The following is a 19,024-nucleotide window of genomic DNA, read 5'->3' as shown; positions in this document are numbered from 1 at the left end:
TGTCTGTGCCGGTGTGCATACACATGTGTGCACGCATGTGCACATGCCTCCAGTCCCACCTTCCAACCCCTCAGTGGCCCCAGGACAGGGGCCCCTCTTAGCTATCAGGGTACGGCCCTGCCGTCCCCCTCAGGGCAGCCTCGGCCGGGACTGGCCCTTCCTGCCCAGCACGTTGCAAGCACTTGGCCAGGCCGGCCCTCCAGGCTGCTGCTGCGTGGGGGCCCGGGTGCCCCCAGGCCCATGCAGACTGGGGATTCGGTGGGGACGGGCGCTTCTAAGGAACCAAACTGACACTCACTCTGGGCTTCCTGGGCACCCTTAGCACGGAGCCCACCCCAAGGCCTCCCACCGTGCATGGGATGGGGCAGCCCGATGCCAGCTGGCCTACCTGACTGTGCCAGGGGCCCTGCCCCCACCCTCTCGGGAGGGCCTAGACTTGGGGAACAGAGCCAGGTGGGGGTTGCAGCCCGGAGCATCAAGGCACCAGGTGGAGAGGGCCCGGCACAGGCCCACCCTGGTCCAAACCCTCACACTCAAGAAAACCCCAATGGTGCTGAAACCCTCGCCCGGCCACGCCCGGCCCCTCCCCACCCAGGAGGGAGGTGGCACTTAACCTGTACAGTTTTATTGTACCAAGAGACTCGCCCCGCCCCTGTATCATAAGCCTTTAAATGGAGTCAACTTTTTAATTATATATATAAAGATAAATATATATAAATGTATATAAACTTTTTAAAACTGTGAAAAATAGCTATGAAATTATTAAAAAAACACACATTCTGACATGCAGAATATTATTTTTTATTTCCTGTTAGATTGTAGTGTCTAGCACGGCTTCACCGGCCTCCCGGTCTCCAGCACACCCCCCGCCCACCCCGCCAACTGTACTGTACTCACCCCCCAGGATAGAGAAGTGTTAGGGAGAGGCAGGAGCCGGCCCGAGCCCAGGGTCCCTGCTTGGGCCCCAGAAAGCACTTAACCAGGCCCCAAGCCTTCCAGGGAAACCAAGGCCTCGACCAGACAATCTTGAGGGAAGGAAAAGCCAGACTTTGGGTTTGTTTTTTGGTGGAATTATTGGGGTTTTTTTTTATGTTTCTTTTGAAATTTTGTTTGTTGGCAAATTCTGTGTGATCTTTTTTCATTAAAAAAAAGAAAAGATTTAATTGGAAAAATAAAATTGTCTGGAGTGGTTTATTTCAGGGGCTGGAGTAGGGGTGGTGTCTGGGGGGCATTCTGCCATATCAGGGCACCAAGAAGCAGGATTCAACTGGAAGTTGGGTGCCACGCGTGCAGGGGCAGTGACCACATGCAGCCATCTAAATGAGCTAATCGGCCGGGCACGGTGGCTCACACCTGTAATCCCAGCACTTTAGGAGGCCGAGGCGGGAGGATCACTTCAGGCCAGGAGTTCAAGACCAGCCTGAGCAATGTGGTGAAACCCTGTCTCTACTAAAAATACTAAAATTAGCCAGGTGTGGTGGCCCACACCTGTAATCCTAGCTACTCGGGAGGCTGAGGTGGGAGAATCACTGGGACCCGCCAGGTGGAGGTTGCAGTGAGTTGAGATTGCACCACTGCACTCTGGCCTGGGGGTGACAGAGATTGTCTCAAAAAAAAAAAAAAAAGAAAGAAATTGAACAAATTTACATGAGAAAAAATTTAAAAGTTGGCTGGGCGTGGTAGCTGACGCCTGTAATCCCAGCACTGTGGGAGGCCAAGGCAGGTGGATCACTTGAGGTCAGGAGTTCGAGACCAGCCTGGCCAATATGGTGAAACCCCATCTCTACTAAAAATACAAAAAAATTAGCCGGGTGTGGTGGAGCGTGCCTGTAATCCCAGCTACTTGGGAGGCTGAGGCAGGAGAATCGCTTGAACCCACGGTAGAGGTTACAGTGACCTGAGATCGTGCCACTGCCCTCCAGCTGGGGTGACAGAACGAGATTCCATCTCAAAAAAACAATGCCAGGCATGGTGGCTCACGCCCGTAATCCCAGCACTTTGGGAGGCTGAGGCAGGTGGATCACCTGAGGTCGGGAGTTCAAGACCAGCCTGACCAACACGGAGAGACCCCGTCTCTACTAAAAGCACAAAATTCGCCGGGAATGGTGGCACATGCCTGTAATCCTAGCTACTCGGGAGGCTGAGGCAGGAGAATCGCTTGAACCCGGGAGGCAGAGGTTGCAGTGAGCTGAAATCGAGCCATTGCACTCCAGCCTGGGCAACAAAAGCGAAACTCCTCAAAAAAAAAAAAAAAAAAAAAAAAAAAAGGCAAAGCTGCACATTCCCAGCCATGCCTACCACAAAATGATACTAGAAGAAAATGATACTAATGCTAAGAGTGGCCCCAAGCCCTCACCTAGATGGGGGTGGATGGCATCTCTGCACTGGGGCCTAGGGAAGCTATAGGTGGGGGTCTGGCTGCCCAGTGACCGACCTGGTTAGTGTGGGTGGCCTGCAGAGGATATTCGGGGCTTTGCAAAGAGGGTAACCCAGGGAGGGCAGCCAGCCGGCCTCGGGCAAGGGAAGGGCCCGGCGTGGGCTCTGGGAAACGCTCTGGTGTCACCTGGCGCAGTCTTGGCCCAAGTGGCTGCCCACCTGGGCCCACGGGAGGATGCCCGCTACAGCACAGGTGGCCCTCGTGCCCTCCTTTAAGGGACCCACATCAAAACCTGGACCAGCCCCATTCCTTGGAGAAGCTAAGGACAGAACAGGCCGGGCGCAGTGACTCATACCTGTAATCCTGGCACTTTGGGAGGCCAAGGCAGGGGGAACACTTGAGGCCCAGACTTTGAGACCAGTCTGGGCAACAGCAAGACCCCATCTCTGCACAAAATAAAAGAATCTAGCCAGGCGTGGTGGCACGCGCCTGTATTCACAGCTATTTGGGAGGCTGAGGTGGGAGGATCACCGGAGCCCAGGAGGTGGAGGCTGCAGTGAGCTATGATGGCACCACTGCACTCCAGCCTCCGTGACAGAGCAAGAGCCTGTCTCATAAAGAAAGAAAATACAAAAATGAGGCACAGTGGCTCACACCTGTAATCCCAACACTTTGGGAGGATGAGGCAGGTGGATCACTTGAGGTCAGGAGTTCGAGACCAGCATGGCCAACATGGTGAAACCCGGTCTCTACAAGAAAAATTAGCCAGGTGTGGTGGTGCGTACCTGTAATCCCAGCTACTTGAGAGGCTGAGGCAGGAGAATCGCTTGAACCTGGGAGGCGGAGGTTGCAGTGAGCCAAGATCGTGCCACGGCACTCCAGCCTGGGCGAAAGAGCAAGACTCAGTCTCAAAAAAAAAAAAAAGAAAGAAAGAAAGAAATGAGGCACAGAACAGTGCAGGATTTTGTCCAAATTGCACAAATCAGCAAAAGGGATGAGGCTCGAGGCCAGGAGGCTCTCACTCCTAGGATGCAGTGCAGTCCCCGAGGGGCAGGGGCCAAGCCGCGCCCGCTTCGTTTCCCCTTCAAATGGGCTGCATGCGGCCATCCTCCCTGATCCTCACGAAGACTGGGGGGGTCATCAAGGTGAGCGACAAACCCCAAGTGCTCCCAGCTCTCACCCCACCACCCAGCCCTGCCCACAAACCAAGCCTACCCGGTGTGAGGACACCCTCCTGCTCCCTGATCCACCCGGCCCACCTCACAGATGGGAAGACTGAGGACCGGCTTATGCGGGGCGGCCCAAGTTCCACCGGGATCCCGAGATGGCAGTCCCAGCCCCCGCCCACGCACAAACTCTGCTTGCAGGTGGCGGTGCAGTGGTCTGCCTTCATCTTTTAATGGCCAGTGCGGTACAGTTAGTGGACAGACGGGTGATGGGACACAGCAGGGGTGAAACAGGGCAGTCACAGCCAGGGCCGGGGATCTGGAAGGGTGGGCGGTCCTCCCTCTGGAAACGCCATCTCTGGAAGGACACCTTTAGGATCCCCTGACCTCAGGGTGCCACCCACACGGGCCTGGTGTTCTGGGAGGCCTGGGCTGGAGTGACCCCCAGCCCCTCCCTACGTTCTAGGGACCCTTGGGTCTGTCGGGTCCCTTGCTGGATGAGGGTCAAGACCTAGGTCAAGCCGACTTCAGCCAGGGTGTGGGGGCCCAGCTTCGTAGCCCCCAGACTTACCTCCCCTCTTCTATCCCGGGCCAGGAAGGCAATGGGAGGGCTCCCTAGTCAGGCACAGCCTCCTGACCTGTGGCATCGCGTGGCTGTGTGGGGAAGTCCTGACGTGCCCAGCTGGCATCACCGCTGTGGTTTCCCAGAGGCTGACGCAGACCGCAGGTGGGTCCATTCGGACCCAGGGCTCCGGCTCCTTCATGGCTAACACGTTTTGTTTGGGAGAAGCAGTCTCTAAGAATGAAGACAGAAGGGGAAGCCCTGAGGGTGACAAGGTGGGGGGCTGCCCGTCTCCTCTCAGGGCTCCAGGGTTCATGAGGATGGGTCCCTGGTGGAGGCTGGGCCAGGTGGTGCCCCGATCAGTGCCAGCGGGTGATGAGGGCCGAGGTGCAGTCACTGGGCGCGCACACTCTGGCGGCTGTCCGCTGTCCTGGGTGGGGACACGGTGCGTGTGACCCTGCAGAGTGCTAGCTGGGCTGGAGCTGGGGCTGCTGGACACAGATGGAAGGTAGACACAGGTATGAGACCAAACACAGAACGCAGTGCTGGCCAGAGCCCCGGGTCGCAGTAACGTGTTCAGGTCCTCGAAGGACTTTGCAGAACTTCAGTCCAGGGTCGGGGATGGCTGGACCCTGAGGGAGTGGTGCTGCTGGCACAGGGGGAGGCTCAGGGCCCCGCAGGCACTGAGGTGAGGACAGGGGAGGGGCCCTCAGGCCTCGGGGCCCCTGGTCAGGCCCTCGGCGTCCCTGGCAGTGGGCGGGGCTGGCTCAGAGGCCTGCGAGGATGGAGCCATTGGCGGTGGAGGCGTGCAGGCAGCTGCCATGGGCATCGCGGGTGAGGCTGTAGGTGCAGTAGGCCACGGCGGACCCCAGTGTCAGCCCTGACATGTAGGACACGGTCATGGTGTTCCCTGTGGACAACACTAGCCTGAGGGGAGCAGGGCCAGGGCAGCCACCTGGTGGCCATGGCTGCTCCAGTGTGAGGTGCGGTGACACCCGCATGAACCGTGCCGCCCCTCCAGGACCCGCTGCCCCATTGCTCCTCCTGGGAGCACCCTTTCCGGATCCTGTCCTTCCTCATTTCTTCTTCCCGTGGCCATCTGCTATGCACTCCAGGCCTTGCCTGCTTCTCTGAGTCCCCCAAGCCCCCATTTTTAAAATTTAAAGACAAGGTCTTGCTCTGTTGCCCAGACTGGAGTGCAGTGGTACAACCATAGCTTCCTGCAGCCTTGACCTCCTGGGCTCACGCGATCCTCCCACCTCAGCCTCCCGAGTACCTGGGACCACAGGCATGCACCACCATGCCTGGCTAACATAAAAAAAATTTTTGTAGAGACTCGGTCTTGCTATACTGCCCAGGCTGGTCCCAAGCGATAGTCCTACCTTGGCCTCCCAAAACACTGTCCTGAGCCAGTGTGCCTGGCCCCAACCCTCCCCGTTTTAATCTCCAGTCTCAACCAGGTATGGTGGCTCACACCTGTAATCCCAGCACTTTGGGAGGCTGAGGCAGGCAGATCACCTGAGGTTAGGAGTTCGAGACCAGCCTGGCCAAGATGGTGAACTCTCACCTCTACTAAAAATACAAAAATTAGCCAGGTATGGTGGTGGGCATCCATAATCCCAGCTACTCAGGAGGCTGAGGCATGAGAATTGCTTGAACCTGCGAGGCAGAGGTTGCAGTGAGCTGAGATCGTGCCACCGCACTCCAGCCTGGGGAACAGAGCAAGACTCCATCTAAAAAGAAAAAAAAATCTCCACTCTCCGACCTACGGCTTCCTCCCTATCAGGGACAATTTGGGATGTCCGATGGGCACCTCGAATGTACCAAATCCCAAACCCAACCCCAACCCCTCCCCGCGAGGCCCCTTCCCATCCCAGTCTGTGCCAGGGCCAGCCTTCTTGCCTTGAGCAGTGGACACCAAACCTGGAGCCCCCTTCCCTCTCTCACACCCTACCTCTCAACCCATCAGCCAGCCAGTCCTGTGGGCTGCCGTCCAAACAAGACCTGGAATCCGGCACCTCCCAGTGCCACGTCAACCTCCTCCGGGTCTGAGCCCCGTTCTCAAGGGCCTGGACTGGTGAAGTAGCTCCTCACTCACCTCCATGCCCATGGCAGCTGGAGGAATGCTTTATCAACCATCAAACCCCGTTCCCCTTCTGCTCCATCCCCTGGCCTCAGTGCCACAGGATCTTTGCACATGCTGTTCCCTCTTCCTGGATGCCTTTCCCTTGCATCCTCACGTGGCTGTCTCCCTTGCTACCTCCTCCAGGTCTTTGCTCAAAAGTCAACTCCTCAGTGAGGTCTTCCCAGATTGCTCCATTTACACTGCTGGCTCCTGAGCCTGACTCTCCCATCCCATCACTCCTGTTTCTTTGCTTTATTTTTCCCCATAGGACTTACTGCCATTCAACCAGTCACGCCGATCTGGGATCTTTTTTTTTTTCAGACAGGATCTTGCTCTGTCACCCAGGCTGGAGTGCAGTGGCGTGATCACAGCTGCAACCTCAAACTCCTGGGCTCAAGTGATCCTCCCATCTCAGCCTCCCGAGTAGCTGGGACCACAGGCACATGCTACCATATCCAGCTAATTTTTTAAACATTTTTGTAGAGAGGAGAGGCTCTCACTGTGTTGCCCAGGCCGGTCTTTAACTCCTGGGCTCAAGTGATCCGCCCACTTTGCCCTTCCAAAGTGCTGGGATTGCAGGTACGAGCCACTGTGCCCAGCCTGGGCTGCCTCCACATCTGGACAGTCAGTCCCACAGCACGGGGAGCGCCGTTTTGTCGCCACTATGGCCCCAGTGCCTTGAAAAGCACTTGGTCCACAGGAGGGGCTCACCAAGTAGTTGTGGGATGAACGAACGAATAAATGAGTGAATGAAGTGGCTGAGAATGTCCCCACACCTACGGCCTCCCAGACATTGACTGTTCTGAACCTCCGGAGCCCAAATGCACCTTCTTGCGGTCTGGCCTGGGTTTCCTCACGAGGGGGGCGTTGCGCTGCTGGGAGGACGCCCCCACCCCCATGTCCCGCGGGCCTCACCTGCCAGCTCCCGCTGCTTGGGGCTCACTTTGCCTGCCGCCAGGATCATGGGCACGCTGCCAAAGTAGCCGTTGCTGATGACCATGAGCAGTGAGAAAATGCAGGGCCAGGCGGGGTGGCGGAGGGCGGGCATGCCGCTGGGGTAGACGCACAGGATGAAGAGGGGGATGAAGACCACACGCAGGCAGGAGCAGGCCAGCAGGTGGGTGCCCTGCCAGTCCACGGGCAGGGCTGCCAGGATCTGCAGAGAGCCAGGCACGTGGGCGCCCTGTCCCGGCCACAGCCCCACTCCCCTCACACCCCCGACAGCCTCCAGCCACATCCCCATCCCTAAACACTCCTGGGTGTGTCCAGCTCAGCCTGCACCCCTGCCCTTCTCCGGATCACCCCTCTAAAACCCCCCAAATTCCACTTACATTTTTTTCCCTTAGAGTCAGGGTATCGGTCTATCCCCCAAGCTGGAGTGCAGTGACACGATTGTGGCTCACTGCAGCCTCAAACTCCTGGGCTCAAGCCATCCTCCCACCTCAGCCTCCCGAGTAGCTGGGACCATAGGCACTCACCACCATGGCTGGCTGAGTGATTTTTTTTGTTTGCTTGCTTGTTTTTTGAGACAGAGTCTCGTGCTGTCACCCAGGCTGGAGTGCAGTGGCACGATCTCGGCTCACTACACCCTCCACCTCCTGGGTTCAAGCGATTCTCCTGCCTCAGCTTCCCGAGTAGCTGGGACTACAGGCACACTCCACCACTTCCATTTAATTTTTGTATTTTCAGTAGACACGGGGTTTCACCACCTTGGCAAGGCTGGTCTCGAACTCCTGGCCTCAAGTGATCTACCCATCTCTGGCCTCCCAAAGTGCTGGGATTACAGGCATAAGCCACTGCACCTGGCCATTTCTTTGAGCCATTTCTGAGTGTCCCTGCCATCTCTGGGTCCCCTCTGGGGCATCCTCCTGTGCTGATCCCCGGGGGACCTGTGACCGTGAGGCGAGAGGGTGAGGGCCACGCCTGTCCTCTGAGATGCAGCTGACACTCCAGAGTGCCCCAGTGGGATCAGGCCGGGGCCGCCCTCCAGAGGACACTGTCCGGGATGGTGCCACTGCATGGCTCTTGCCCTTTCCACCTGGGAGCCACATGCATCCTTCACTCAGAACCCTTCCCAGATGGGCCAGGGCCTCCCCGTCACCCCCACCCCATGGTGTCCCCCGACACCGGGCAGGGCAGGCAGCCCACCTTACCCACGAAGTCTGACAGGTTGAACACAGCCATGATGAGGATGGGCAGCCACTCGCCCAGGATGCAGTGGCGGATCTCAGACTCGAGGCCGGGGAACAGGCACAGCGTCATGAAGTAGGTCACGGCGATGGGGAGCATGTCGGCCCAGATCACCCACGCCACCACGTAGTGATGCAGAAACAGGGCTGGGGGGTGGCGGGCGGGGGTCAGAGGCAGCACCCACGAGGGCCCCTGCCTGCCTCCCCCACCCCCTCACCCCCTGCCTGGGTGCCAGCGCCAGGGCTGCAGAGGGACCCCCCCGCACTCACCTCTGAAGGTGGGCCAGCTGCGCTGGACCCTTGGCCACGGCACATGAAAGCGCATGTAGGCCCCGCTGCTGCTGGTCACCTCGTGGGCTGGGCTGTCCTTTGGGGACCCGTCGGGGGCCAGGGCCGGGGCTGGGTGCTCCTGGAGGGAGGACGGAGTGGGATGGGGTTGGAGTGGAGGGGAGGACAGGAGACACGGGCCAGGAATCCAGGCCCAATCAGAAGAAGAGCCGCACTGGGGCTGGTGCTGACATTCAGGTGGTGCCTACTGTGTTCAGACACCCCTCCCCCAATTTATCAAGGTCTCTCACTTCACATTTCTTTTTTGTTTTAGAGAGAGGGTCTTGCTCTGTTGCCCAGGCTGGAGTGCAGTGGTGCAGTCACAGCTCACTGCAGCCTCAACTTTCTGGGCTCAGGCAATCCTCCCACCTCAGCCTCCCAAGTAGTGGGGACTACAGCCATGCGCCATCACCCAGGCCAATTTTTTTGCCGTTTTCTTTTTTGTAGACACAGGGTCTTGCTATGTTGCCCAGGCTGATCTCAAACTCTTGGGCTCAAGCGATCCTCCCAGCTTGGCCTCCTGTATAGCTGGGATTGCAGCTGTGAGCCACTGGGCCTGGCTCTCTCTCACACTTCTGATGCAGCAAATTCCATTTCATCACTCCTGTGAACCCTCTACCAGCTTCTGACCAAACCAACAAGAGCATCTAGTCCCCCATGACCCCTTTGCTTCTCCCCTCCTCCAAACCCAACGGAGCTCCTCCCAGCCTCTGAGCCACTGCACACACTTTTCCCTCTGCCCCAACACCCTTCCTGTGGGTCAGGTCTTAGCCCAAACGTCCTTCAGGGAACCTCCCTGACCATGAGAGGGACACACCCCTGCCCTGGCTTGTCCCCTTCCATCCTGGGCCCCTCTCTGGGTCTGGGGGCTTCCCTGGGGATGATGTTTCTGGCTTACTTCAGTGTCCCCAGCCAAGTGCCCAGGTGACTCACTGGATCAAGACCTGCATGACTGTTCTGGTTCCGGACCCTCAGGAATGAGGACCAATGGCTCCCTCGACCCGCCTCTGCATGGCCTGGCACTCCTGACCTCACCCTGCAGGTGTCCCCAAGCCTGTACAGCTGCGGGCCCTGAGCCTGGGGGGCTGTGCAGCACTGCTGCCACAAGAGGGCACCCCAGCCCCCCAAGGACGGCTGCCTGCCCAGGGATGGTGGGATAGGGCACCTCCCTGCAGGGGCTGTCTGTGCTGGGGACCCCGTAGGGGCAGTGCCTCTGTGCTGTGACAGGGAAGCCCAGCAGAGCCGGGGGCCACAGAACCAAGCCCCTGGCCCTCCCTCTCCGCCTGCCTATCCCCACCTGGGAGACCACTCCCTTTCCTGGGTGGTGACTTCTGTGGGAAATTCTGGGGGCCCCGCCAAACCCCCTCAGGGAACCCAGGGTTATCCCTGAGCCCTGACTTCCCTCCTGGCGTCCCGTGTCTAGGGAGAAAGGGTGTGAGCTTCCTAGAGAGTTTGCTGCCAGGCTGAGTCTGCAGGAGGACTCTCCAACGTGGGTTGGCGCAGCCAGGAGGGCTGAGACCCTCAGAACGAACGTGGGCTGTCCCAGGGATGGAAACTTTAGTGGACATCATGTGGGGTGTCACTGAGGACAGGGGCCATGCACGCCCCACGCCGTGGGACACAGCAGCTGGGCAGATCCCCGGACCACAGATGCGGGTGGAGTGGGACCTTAGGCCACGAGACGTGGGGTGCCACTAAGAACCCACACCTGAGTCCACAGAATAAAGGGGGCTGGCGGGAAGGATTCTCCACCACAGCAGAAGGCCGCAGCCTGGGATGCAGGGGAGGAGCTGGGCCCCAGGTACTTCCCGACGTCGCGGTGGGGACAGTGGAGGGAACGGAGGTGGGCGGTGCGCACTTACGAAGTGGACGTCCCCGGCGACAACGTCGTGGTGCACGCGGTAGCCAGAGCCCCTGCCCGGGCCTGGCCTGCCCCAGCGGCTGTCGCGCGGCCGTGTGGTATAGAAGAGCACGAAGCGGCTGCGCCGCACTAACAGGTGCAGCAGGAAGCACAGCAGCTCCAGCGCCACCGACACCAGGAAGAAGATGAGCGTGCTGGCGCACTCGTCGGGCAGCAGTAGCTTCGTGAGGATGCGGCTCAGAGAGATCATCACGCCCGCCGTGCCTGGGGAGCGTGCAAAGTGGGCCGGGGGCCCGATCCGCCCAGCTCCCTGCACCGCCCCGCCCCGCCCCAGCCCCGCCCACACACAGACCCCTCCCCGCCGGCCCCGCCCTCCACCACCGGCCCTGCCCCCACCCACAGGCCCCTCCCATCACCGCCGGCCCCGCCCACTGCCACCACCCGACTCCCACAACCAGACCTGCTCCACCAGCCCCTTCCAGCAATTCCTACAATGAGTGGCCCAGCTGCATCCTGCCCCCCACTCAGCTCCGCCCCCACTCAGCCACGCCCAGCTGCATCCCACCCCCCGACTCAGCTTGGCCCCACACAGCGCCATCCCACCCGCTCCCCCAGCTCCCCGCCCCACCTCCCTTCCCAGCCCCGCCCCCTTCCGCTCCCTCTAAGTCCTGAGTCCCGTCTCTCCCGCCCCAACTCCGGGTGCCCCCAGCTCCGCCCCAGCCACAAGAGGAGCTGCCCACAGGAGCTGCCCCTCACAGCAGCCCCACCCCGACGCCGCTCACACACCCCTACCATGGGGCATTTACCCAGTGCCTGCCGTGTCGCTGCACCCTCCTGCTCTGAGGACGCAGTAGGGCCACGATGACACACGGGCGCAGGGTGGGAAGAGGATGGATGCAACAAGATTGTGCGTGTCTCAGGCAGGGGGCAAAAAGGAATGGAACAGAGGGCGCGCAGAGGCGGGGGGCAGTTAGAGGACCCCTGTCCCGTTGGGGGCCTTTGACGCGGAGGTCTGCAGGACAGGGCCGGGAGTGCAGCCTGGGGACAGGTGTTCCTGGCCGGGGGCTGCTGTGAGCTCAGTGGTCATGTTTGAGGTGCTGGAAGCCGCGATTAGGGTCACGAGGCTGGGAGGGAGGGCCTTGGGGTGGGCAGGCTGTGGGTGTTTTCTTCGTATGGCCATGAGCCACTGCCCGGTGTGAGGCAGGGTGGGTCAGGGCCATGGTGGGCCACCCCGTGAGGGTGGGCAGGGCTCTGAGCACGTCTTTTCTGCGGGGCCCTTGGCTCCATAAACCACGCGACATCAGTGTGCCGACACAATTCTGCACCCACTCTGGCTCAGCCACACCACAAAATCTACCAGGCAGCGACAGGAACCAGGACCTCCCAGATGGGAGTCTGGAAGCTCCGGGGCGTCTGGTCGACCTCAGCACCAGGCAGAGGGTTGCAGAACGCCCCCAAGGGGAGAAACGAGCCAGGCCCACGTGGGTCTTGACCTGGGCTTCCGCTTCCTGCCTGGGCAGCACTGACCCCGGGCCGGTCCAGGCACAGAAGGAAGAATGGGGGGCTGGGGGAGATCTGTCATGTAAAGAAGAGCCAGCAGCATCTTAAATGTTGCTTAAGTGTCCTGGTCCTCCAGGACTTTCCACATCTTGGCTTCCTGCTTGGTTTGATCACGACAGAGAATAACCTATGGTGTGGTGGAAAGAAAGGTGCTGACTTTGGATTTATTAGTGAAGGTTTGTGATGTTGACTTGGTTTCTATCCAGACTGTGTCAGATACTTGATGTAGGAAGTTCTCATGTTTATAATCACAACCGCTTAACAAGGAGGGAGTTACTAACCTCACTTAATAGACGAAGAGACCAAGGCTTCAGTATATATATATATATATATTTGTGACAGAGTCTTGCTCTGTCGCCCAGGCTGGAGTGCAGTGGTGTGATCTCAGCTCACTGCAACCTCTGCCTCCTGGGTTCACACCATTCTCCTGCCTCACCCTCCCAAGTAGCTGGAATTACAGGCATGTGCCACCATGCCTGGCTAATGTTTGTATCTTCAGTAGAGACAGGGTTTCACCATGTTGACCAGGCTGGTCTCGAACTCCTGACCTCAGGTGATCTGTCTGCCTTGGCCTCCCAAAGTACTGGTATTTACAGGTGTTAGCCACTGTGCCCAGCCAAATGCTTCAGTATTTAAATAACCTGCCTCCCAGTCACCCAGCCAGTGTGTGCTGGAACTAAGATTCAAACATAAGTCTGTCTTTCCATCAAAGCACATATTCTTTCCATCAACCATGTGGCCCCCAGCCCCAGTGCACAATGCTGGATTTTATCATATCACTAGGAAGGGCCAGGGGCCAGGTTCCAAGTGGCTTGGTGGGTTTCCGCGTCTGAGAACTGGAGCTGGTGAGGCAGCGACTCCTTCGCTGTTTTCCAACGGCCACCACGGCTTTGATCTTGACAGCAACCAAGATGTATCGCCCCACTTTGCAGATGAAAAAACTGAGGCCCAGAGAGGTTGATTCAATGGCTCAGGCAGAGTACCTGTTTTATGTTGGAGCTGGAAATCAAACCCTGGTCTGCCAAAAACATACCCAGGCTCTTGGCTTTGTGTGGCATGGACTTGCCTACCACATGGGCATGGCCAGGCCCCTGTGGTACACTGGAGGGATGAGCCTTTTTTATTTCAAAATACACAGCACTTCTTGGCCAGGCGCAGTGGCTTACGCCTGTAATCCCAGTACTTTGGTAGGCCAAGGCCAGCAGATCACTTGAGGTCAGGAGTTCGAGACCAGCCTCAGCAACATGGCGAAACCCTGTTTCTACTAAAAATCCAAAAATTAGGCGGATGTGCTAGCATGTGCCTGTAATCTCAGCTACTCAGGAGGCTGAGGCATAAGAATTGCTTGAACCTGGGAGGCAGAGGCTGCAGTGAGCTGAGATCATGCCACTGCACTTCAGCCTGGATGACAAGAGTGAAAATCCATCTCAGAAATAAAAAATACACAGCACTTCTTAAGGCTCAGTTACCATCCCCACAGATGATCTGAAGTCCAGTCTTTCTGATTCACACCTTGGTGATCTGGGGCCCTTGTGCAGTCCACATCCTTGTCTCCCTCTGTGCCTCCCACCTGGCATGCCAGGTACCCTGTTGTGCAGCACATGGGGAGGCACCCACGGGACAGCTAGTCTCCTGGTGCACCCCCCACCCCCACGCAGGTCCCCAAAGCCTGCTGCAGCCCAGTGCACAAATTACTATTATCCTTTTTACTGTGAGCTTGGTGAGGAACAGTGGTGGTGAATAGACCATGCTGTAGTGAGGTTTTGGACTCGACACTGTGCGGGCAGTATGCCTTAGAACAGTCATAGCATGTTCTGTGCCCATTGAGTGCTAGACCTAATTATAGGCATTTGCACACAATCCTATTGAAAACTTACAAGAGGTTGGCCAAGCACAATGGCTCACGCATGTGAGCTCCCAGCTCTTTGGAAGAGGTGGCTCCCTGCACTTTGGGAGGCTGAGGTGGGAGGATCAACTGAGGTCAGGAGTTTGAGACCAGCCTGGCCAACATGCAAAAATTAGCTGGTCACAGTGATGGGCCCCTGTAATCCCAGCTACTCAGGAAGCTGAGGCAGGAGGATCACGTGAACCCGGGAAGCGGAGGTTGAAGTGAGCTGGGATCACGCCACTACACTCCAGCCTGGGCAACAAAATTAGACCCCGTCTCCAAAAAAAAAAAAAAAAAAGATATTCATCCACAAAAAGTGAAGTGTTCTCTCTGTGTTGCCCAGGCTGGTCTCAAACTGTTGGCCTCAAGCAGTCCTCCTGCCTCAGTTTCCCAAAGTGCCGGGATTGCAGGTGTGAGCCACCACTCCCAGCCTGAGCATCCCAAAATGCGTGATAGAGCCATGCCTTAATCCAGTCTTCTGATTTCAAACTTAATGCCCTTTTTACTTATAAGATCTTCCCCTCTTCCCACTCCTGTCAAAAATAAACAAGCTTCAAAACAAACACACAAAAATCCCTCAGCTCTCAAGATATTGGTTGTTTAGTCTTTATTTTTACTGTATGTTACTCTCGCTCAGGCTGGGGTGCAGTGGCACGATCTCGGCTTACTGCAACCTTTGCCTCCTGGGTTCAAGTGATTCTCCTGCCTCAGCCTCCCAAGTAGCTGGGATCACAGGCAGGTGCCACCTCGCCTGGCTAATTTTTGTATTTTTAGTACAGACAGGGTTTTGCCACGAAGGCCAGGCTGGTCTCGAACTCCTGGCCTCAAGTGATCCTGCCTTGGTCTCCCAAAGTGTTGGGATTATAGGTGTGAGCCACTGTGCCTACACATTTGTCTTTAAATGTAACACTTATTACATTAAAAAAAAAAAACTCAACCTTATGAAATTGATGTTGCTGAAAAGATAACCATGGAATCCAGCAGCAGTCATTAGTGTGGATGTGTGGGTCACTGCAGGAAGACGGCTGGAGAGCACCATTGTGTGTGTACAGTGGAGAAACACACCTCCCAGGAGCTACTGCCAGCCAAATGGCTGTCATCATCTCACAGCACACAAAACAATGCTTACTACACAGAGAACTCTTTACATGTTAAGCATTTTCTATTTATTTATTTATTTATATATTTTTTGAGACAGGGTCTCACTCTGTTGCCCAGGCTGGAGTGCAGTGGTGTGATCTCAGTTCACTGCAAACTCTGCCTCCCAGGTTCAAGCGATTCTCATGCCTCAGCCTTCTGGGAAGCTGGTATTACAGGTGGCTGCCACCCCAACCAGCTAACTTTTGTATTTTTAGTAGAGACGAGTGTTCACCATGTTGGCCAGACTGGTCTTGAACTCCTGACCTCAAGTGATCCACCCACCTTGGCCTCCCAAAGTGCTGGGATTACAGGCGTGAGCCACCATGCCCAGTCAAGAACTCTTTACATGTTGAGCATTTTCATAAAGATTTAAACCTGGATTCCTGAACCCTTGGGTCACGTCTGCAAACCATGCAGTCGGCCATTGAGGAAAATATTAAAAGCATATTAAACACCCACTGTGTGCCCATGGTCAGGAGGAAAGGCGGTTGATGCTACAGCTTAGTTTTCCAGGAATTCAGGATCCCTGAGTCAGGCAGCCTTATCTGTCATCCTAGAACTCCAGGACAGTCCCACGTTGTGTTGGGAGTGGCCACGACTGGGAGATGGATCTGCTCTGAGCCCTGGGATCAGGGTAGCATTCCTGGGAGGCGCCTTACAGGCAGAGGGGAAATTGCTCATGTGTTCTGGGAACTGGGAGTGACTGGGTGTGGCAGGAGGTGAGCCTGAAAAATAGGCTATCCCTCCGAGCAGGACAGGTTTTACCCAGGGCCACAGGCCAGTGTCTGACGTTTCTAGATCCATCCCAGTTTAGCTTCTTCTAAATGGTTTTATGTCTGTGTGAGAGTGTGTGTGAAATGGGGTTTTGCTATGCTGCCCAGGTTGGTCTTGAACTCTTGGGCTCAAGCAATCCTCCCACCTTGGCCTCCCGAAGTGCTGGGATTACAGGCATGAACAACTGTGCCCGGCCCTAAATGGTTTTAAGGGCATGGTACCTACCTCAAGCTAACGTGCACGCAGGCATGAGGGAGCCGGAACCCTAGCCTAGGATCCTCTCTTCAGCGATCCTTGCATTAAGACCTGGCCCTAGACACTTGCTCATTCACAGATCCCTCCCCTTCTCAGAGGGAGCTGTGTTAAGCCTTGGCTTGCACCTCCAAGGCATGCAATGGACAGGCTGGGCTCCCTGCAGGGAGGTGGGTGGGTGCAGGGCATGAAGATGAGCACAACACTGTCCCTTCTTCCCTCCCTCCCATGGGTGCTCTTCCTGGCCAGTAGCCATGTGGACACCTGGAGGGAAGCTGTTTTGTGTGGCAGAGTCACTGTGTTGTATCTGGTACTGGGGCCCTCGCCAGGGTAGGTCAGCGACTCATCCAGCCCCAGGAGGTGGCTGCTGTCTCCTCCTCATGCAGATGAGGTGGGGCTGGCATTCAAAGGCCTGGCTCCCTCCCTCCCTTCAGACTCAGAATAGCCCAGGAACCCAGCTCGAGGTCTGGGGGAAGTGGTGTGTGCATCGAGTCTTGCAGAATAGATAGGTTTTGAGTGGAGAGGCCAGCCAAGGGTGTTCCATGTAAGCAAAGCACGGAACATGGAACTAGGCTGCAGCAGTGAAGTCACAGGAAGAGAAAGCCCACCGCAGACTGGGTGAGCTGCAGAGGGAGGATGGACTGAACTCCACCTCCAGGGTCATTCTGGGTTTTTTTTGTTTGTTTGTTTTGTTTTCTTTTTTAAAAAAACCACAGTCTCGTTCGGTCATCCAGGCTGGAGTGCAGTGGCTCAATCATAGTTCACTCCAGCCTTGAGCCCCTGGGCTCAAGTGATCCTCCCACCTCAGCCTCCGAGTAGCTGGGACTACAGGTGTGCACCGCTGTGGCTGGCTAATTTGTACTTTTTTGTAGAGATAGGGTCTCGCTATGCTGCCCAAGCTGGTCTTCAATTCCTGGGCTCAAGTCCTCCTCCCACCTCAGTTTCCCAAAGTGCTGGGATTACAGGTGCACACCACCATGCCTGGCTAATTTTTTTTGTTTGTTTTTGTTTTTGTCTTTTGAGATGGAGTCTTGCTCTGTCGCCCAGGCTGGAGTGCAGTGGCGCAATCTCGGCTCACTGCAAGCTCTGCCTCCTGGGTTCACGCCATTCTCCTTCCTCAGCCTCCTGAATAGCTGAGACTACAGGCGCTTGCCACCACGCCTGGCTAATTTTTTTGTATTTTTAGTAGAGATGGGGTTTCACCGTGTTAGCCAGGATGGTCTCGATCTCCTGACCTCGTGATCCACCCGCCTCGGCCTCCCAAAGTGCTGGGATTACAGGCTTAAGCCACCGCGCCCGGCCAACTAATTTTTATTTTTGGTAGAGATAGAGTCTCACTCTGCTGCCCAGGCTGGTCTTGAATTCCTGCCTCCATTTCCTAAATTGTTGGAATTACAGGCATGAGCCACTGCGCCCAGCCTTGGGGCCCATTCTTGTCTGTGGGGCTGAGGGGACTTCATCATTTAGAAAAGGATCTTTTAAGTCATCTCTTTTAAGAAACCTCATGGCCCATTTGCATACTGAATTAATTAAACTCGTCGACCTGACCATGTTCCTCAGGACTGGGCTGGAATTTCCCTGTGTTAGTGGAAGAGGGCATGGGGAGAGGTCTGAAAGTCGTGGTCCCTGTGATACAGTGCCAATGGGTGGAGGAACACTAAGGTTTTTGGGTTTTATTCTAGTTTAGACAAAATGACATGCTTGGAGTGGTTTTATTTATTTATTTATTTATTTATTTAGGCAGGGGGGACAGAGTCTTGCTCTGTCTCTAGGTTGGAATGCGGTGTCATGATCTCGGCTCACTGCAACCTCTGCCTCCTGGGTTCAAGCAATTCTCCTGCCTCAGCCTCCCAAGTGGCTAGTATTACAGGCTCCCACCAACACGCCTGGCTGATTTTTGTATTTTTAGTGGAGACAGCGTTTCACCATGTTGGCCAGGCTGGTCTAGATCTCCTGACGTCAGGTGATCCACCCACCTTGGCCTCCCAAAGTGCTGGGATTACAGGTGTGAGCCACCATGCCAGGCTCAGCGGAGTGGTTTTAAAACACCGATGTCCACAGGGCTGGTTCCTTCTGCTGGCCGCAGGGGAGAATCTACTGTGTCCCTGTCTCAGCTTCTGGTGGTTTCCTGGTCATCTTTGTCTTGTAGATCATCAGCCCAGCCTTTCCTTCATCTCCCTGTGACATCCTGTCTACATGTCTGTCTCTGTGTCCAGGTTTCTCCTTCTTATCGGATCCTATTGGACGAGGGCCCAGGCTAATGACCTTGCCTTATCTTGATCACCTACAGAGACCCTAGTTCCAAATAAGGTCATCTTCACAGGTATTGAGGGTCAGGACTTCATCATCTTTCGGGAGACACAATTCAACCTGTTACAGCCCCGAAGTGTGCCATGTAAATTACCAAACCCCACATCCCTGGGAATAACCTAGTTGACAGGAGGACAGACTTCAGGATCCTTCCAGATCCCAGCCCTTGCCTCCAGGAGATGCAGCCACCTAGTACCCTCAGTCGGAATACCTAGGAAGTGAAGGGCCCTCCCTAGGCAGATCCTAAGCCAGGAAGAGAAGCCTCTGTGTGGCTGTCAATCAGTACGGACAGCAACCAGGGCATCTGCCCAGCTTTCTGGACAGGCTCTGCTACCCACCTGCCTCTCTTAGAAGGGCCCCAGGGAGTGTTCCAATTCATCTGGAGAAGCAACTCCAAATCCGTTGCTTACTCCAGACATCTATAATATGTGGGCTTAGGTACAGTTGAAACAGTACCATTTAGACAGTTCCCAAAATTTGTAATGGATATTGA

General features: G+C 56.3%; 1 protein-coding gene across 1 annotated transcript; it reads right to left on the bottom strand.

Annotated features, from left to right (window-relative positions):
- Positions 1–4,250: 4,250 nt before the first annotated feature.
- On the bottom strand, positions 4,251–10,925 carry LOC100608861 (equilibrative nucleoside transporter 4-like). The gene is made up of 5 exons (XM_016958723.4): positions 10,609–10,925; positions 8,690–8,828; positions 8,379–8,566; positions 7,146–7,386; positions 4,251–5,015 (listed from the first exon to the last, which is right to left on the bottom strand). Exons 1-5 carry the CDS (start codon positions 10,855–10,857, stop codon positions 4,873–4,875), a joined length of 960 nt encoding a protein of 319 aa, XP_016814212.3. The 5' UTR covers positions 10,858–10,925; the 3' UTR covers positions 4,251–4,872.
- Positions 10,926–19,024: the final 8,099 nt, after the last annotated feature.

The sequence above is a fragment of the Pan troglodytes genome, chromosome 6 (genome assembly GCF_028858775.2).
Source record: "Pan troglodytes isolate AG18354 chromosome 6, NHGRI_mPanTro3-v2.0_pri, whole genome shotgun sequence".
NCBI classification, from domain to species: domain Eukaryota; kingdom Metazoa; phylum Chordata; class Mammalia; order Primates; family Hominidae; genus Pan; species Pan troglodytes.
Note: the sequence above shows the minus strand (reverse complement) of the source record. Positions and strands in the feature narration are given on the sequence as shown.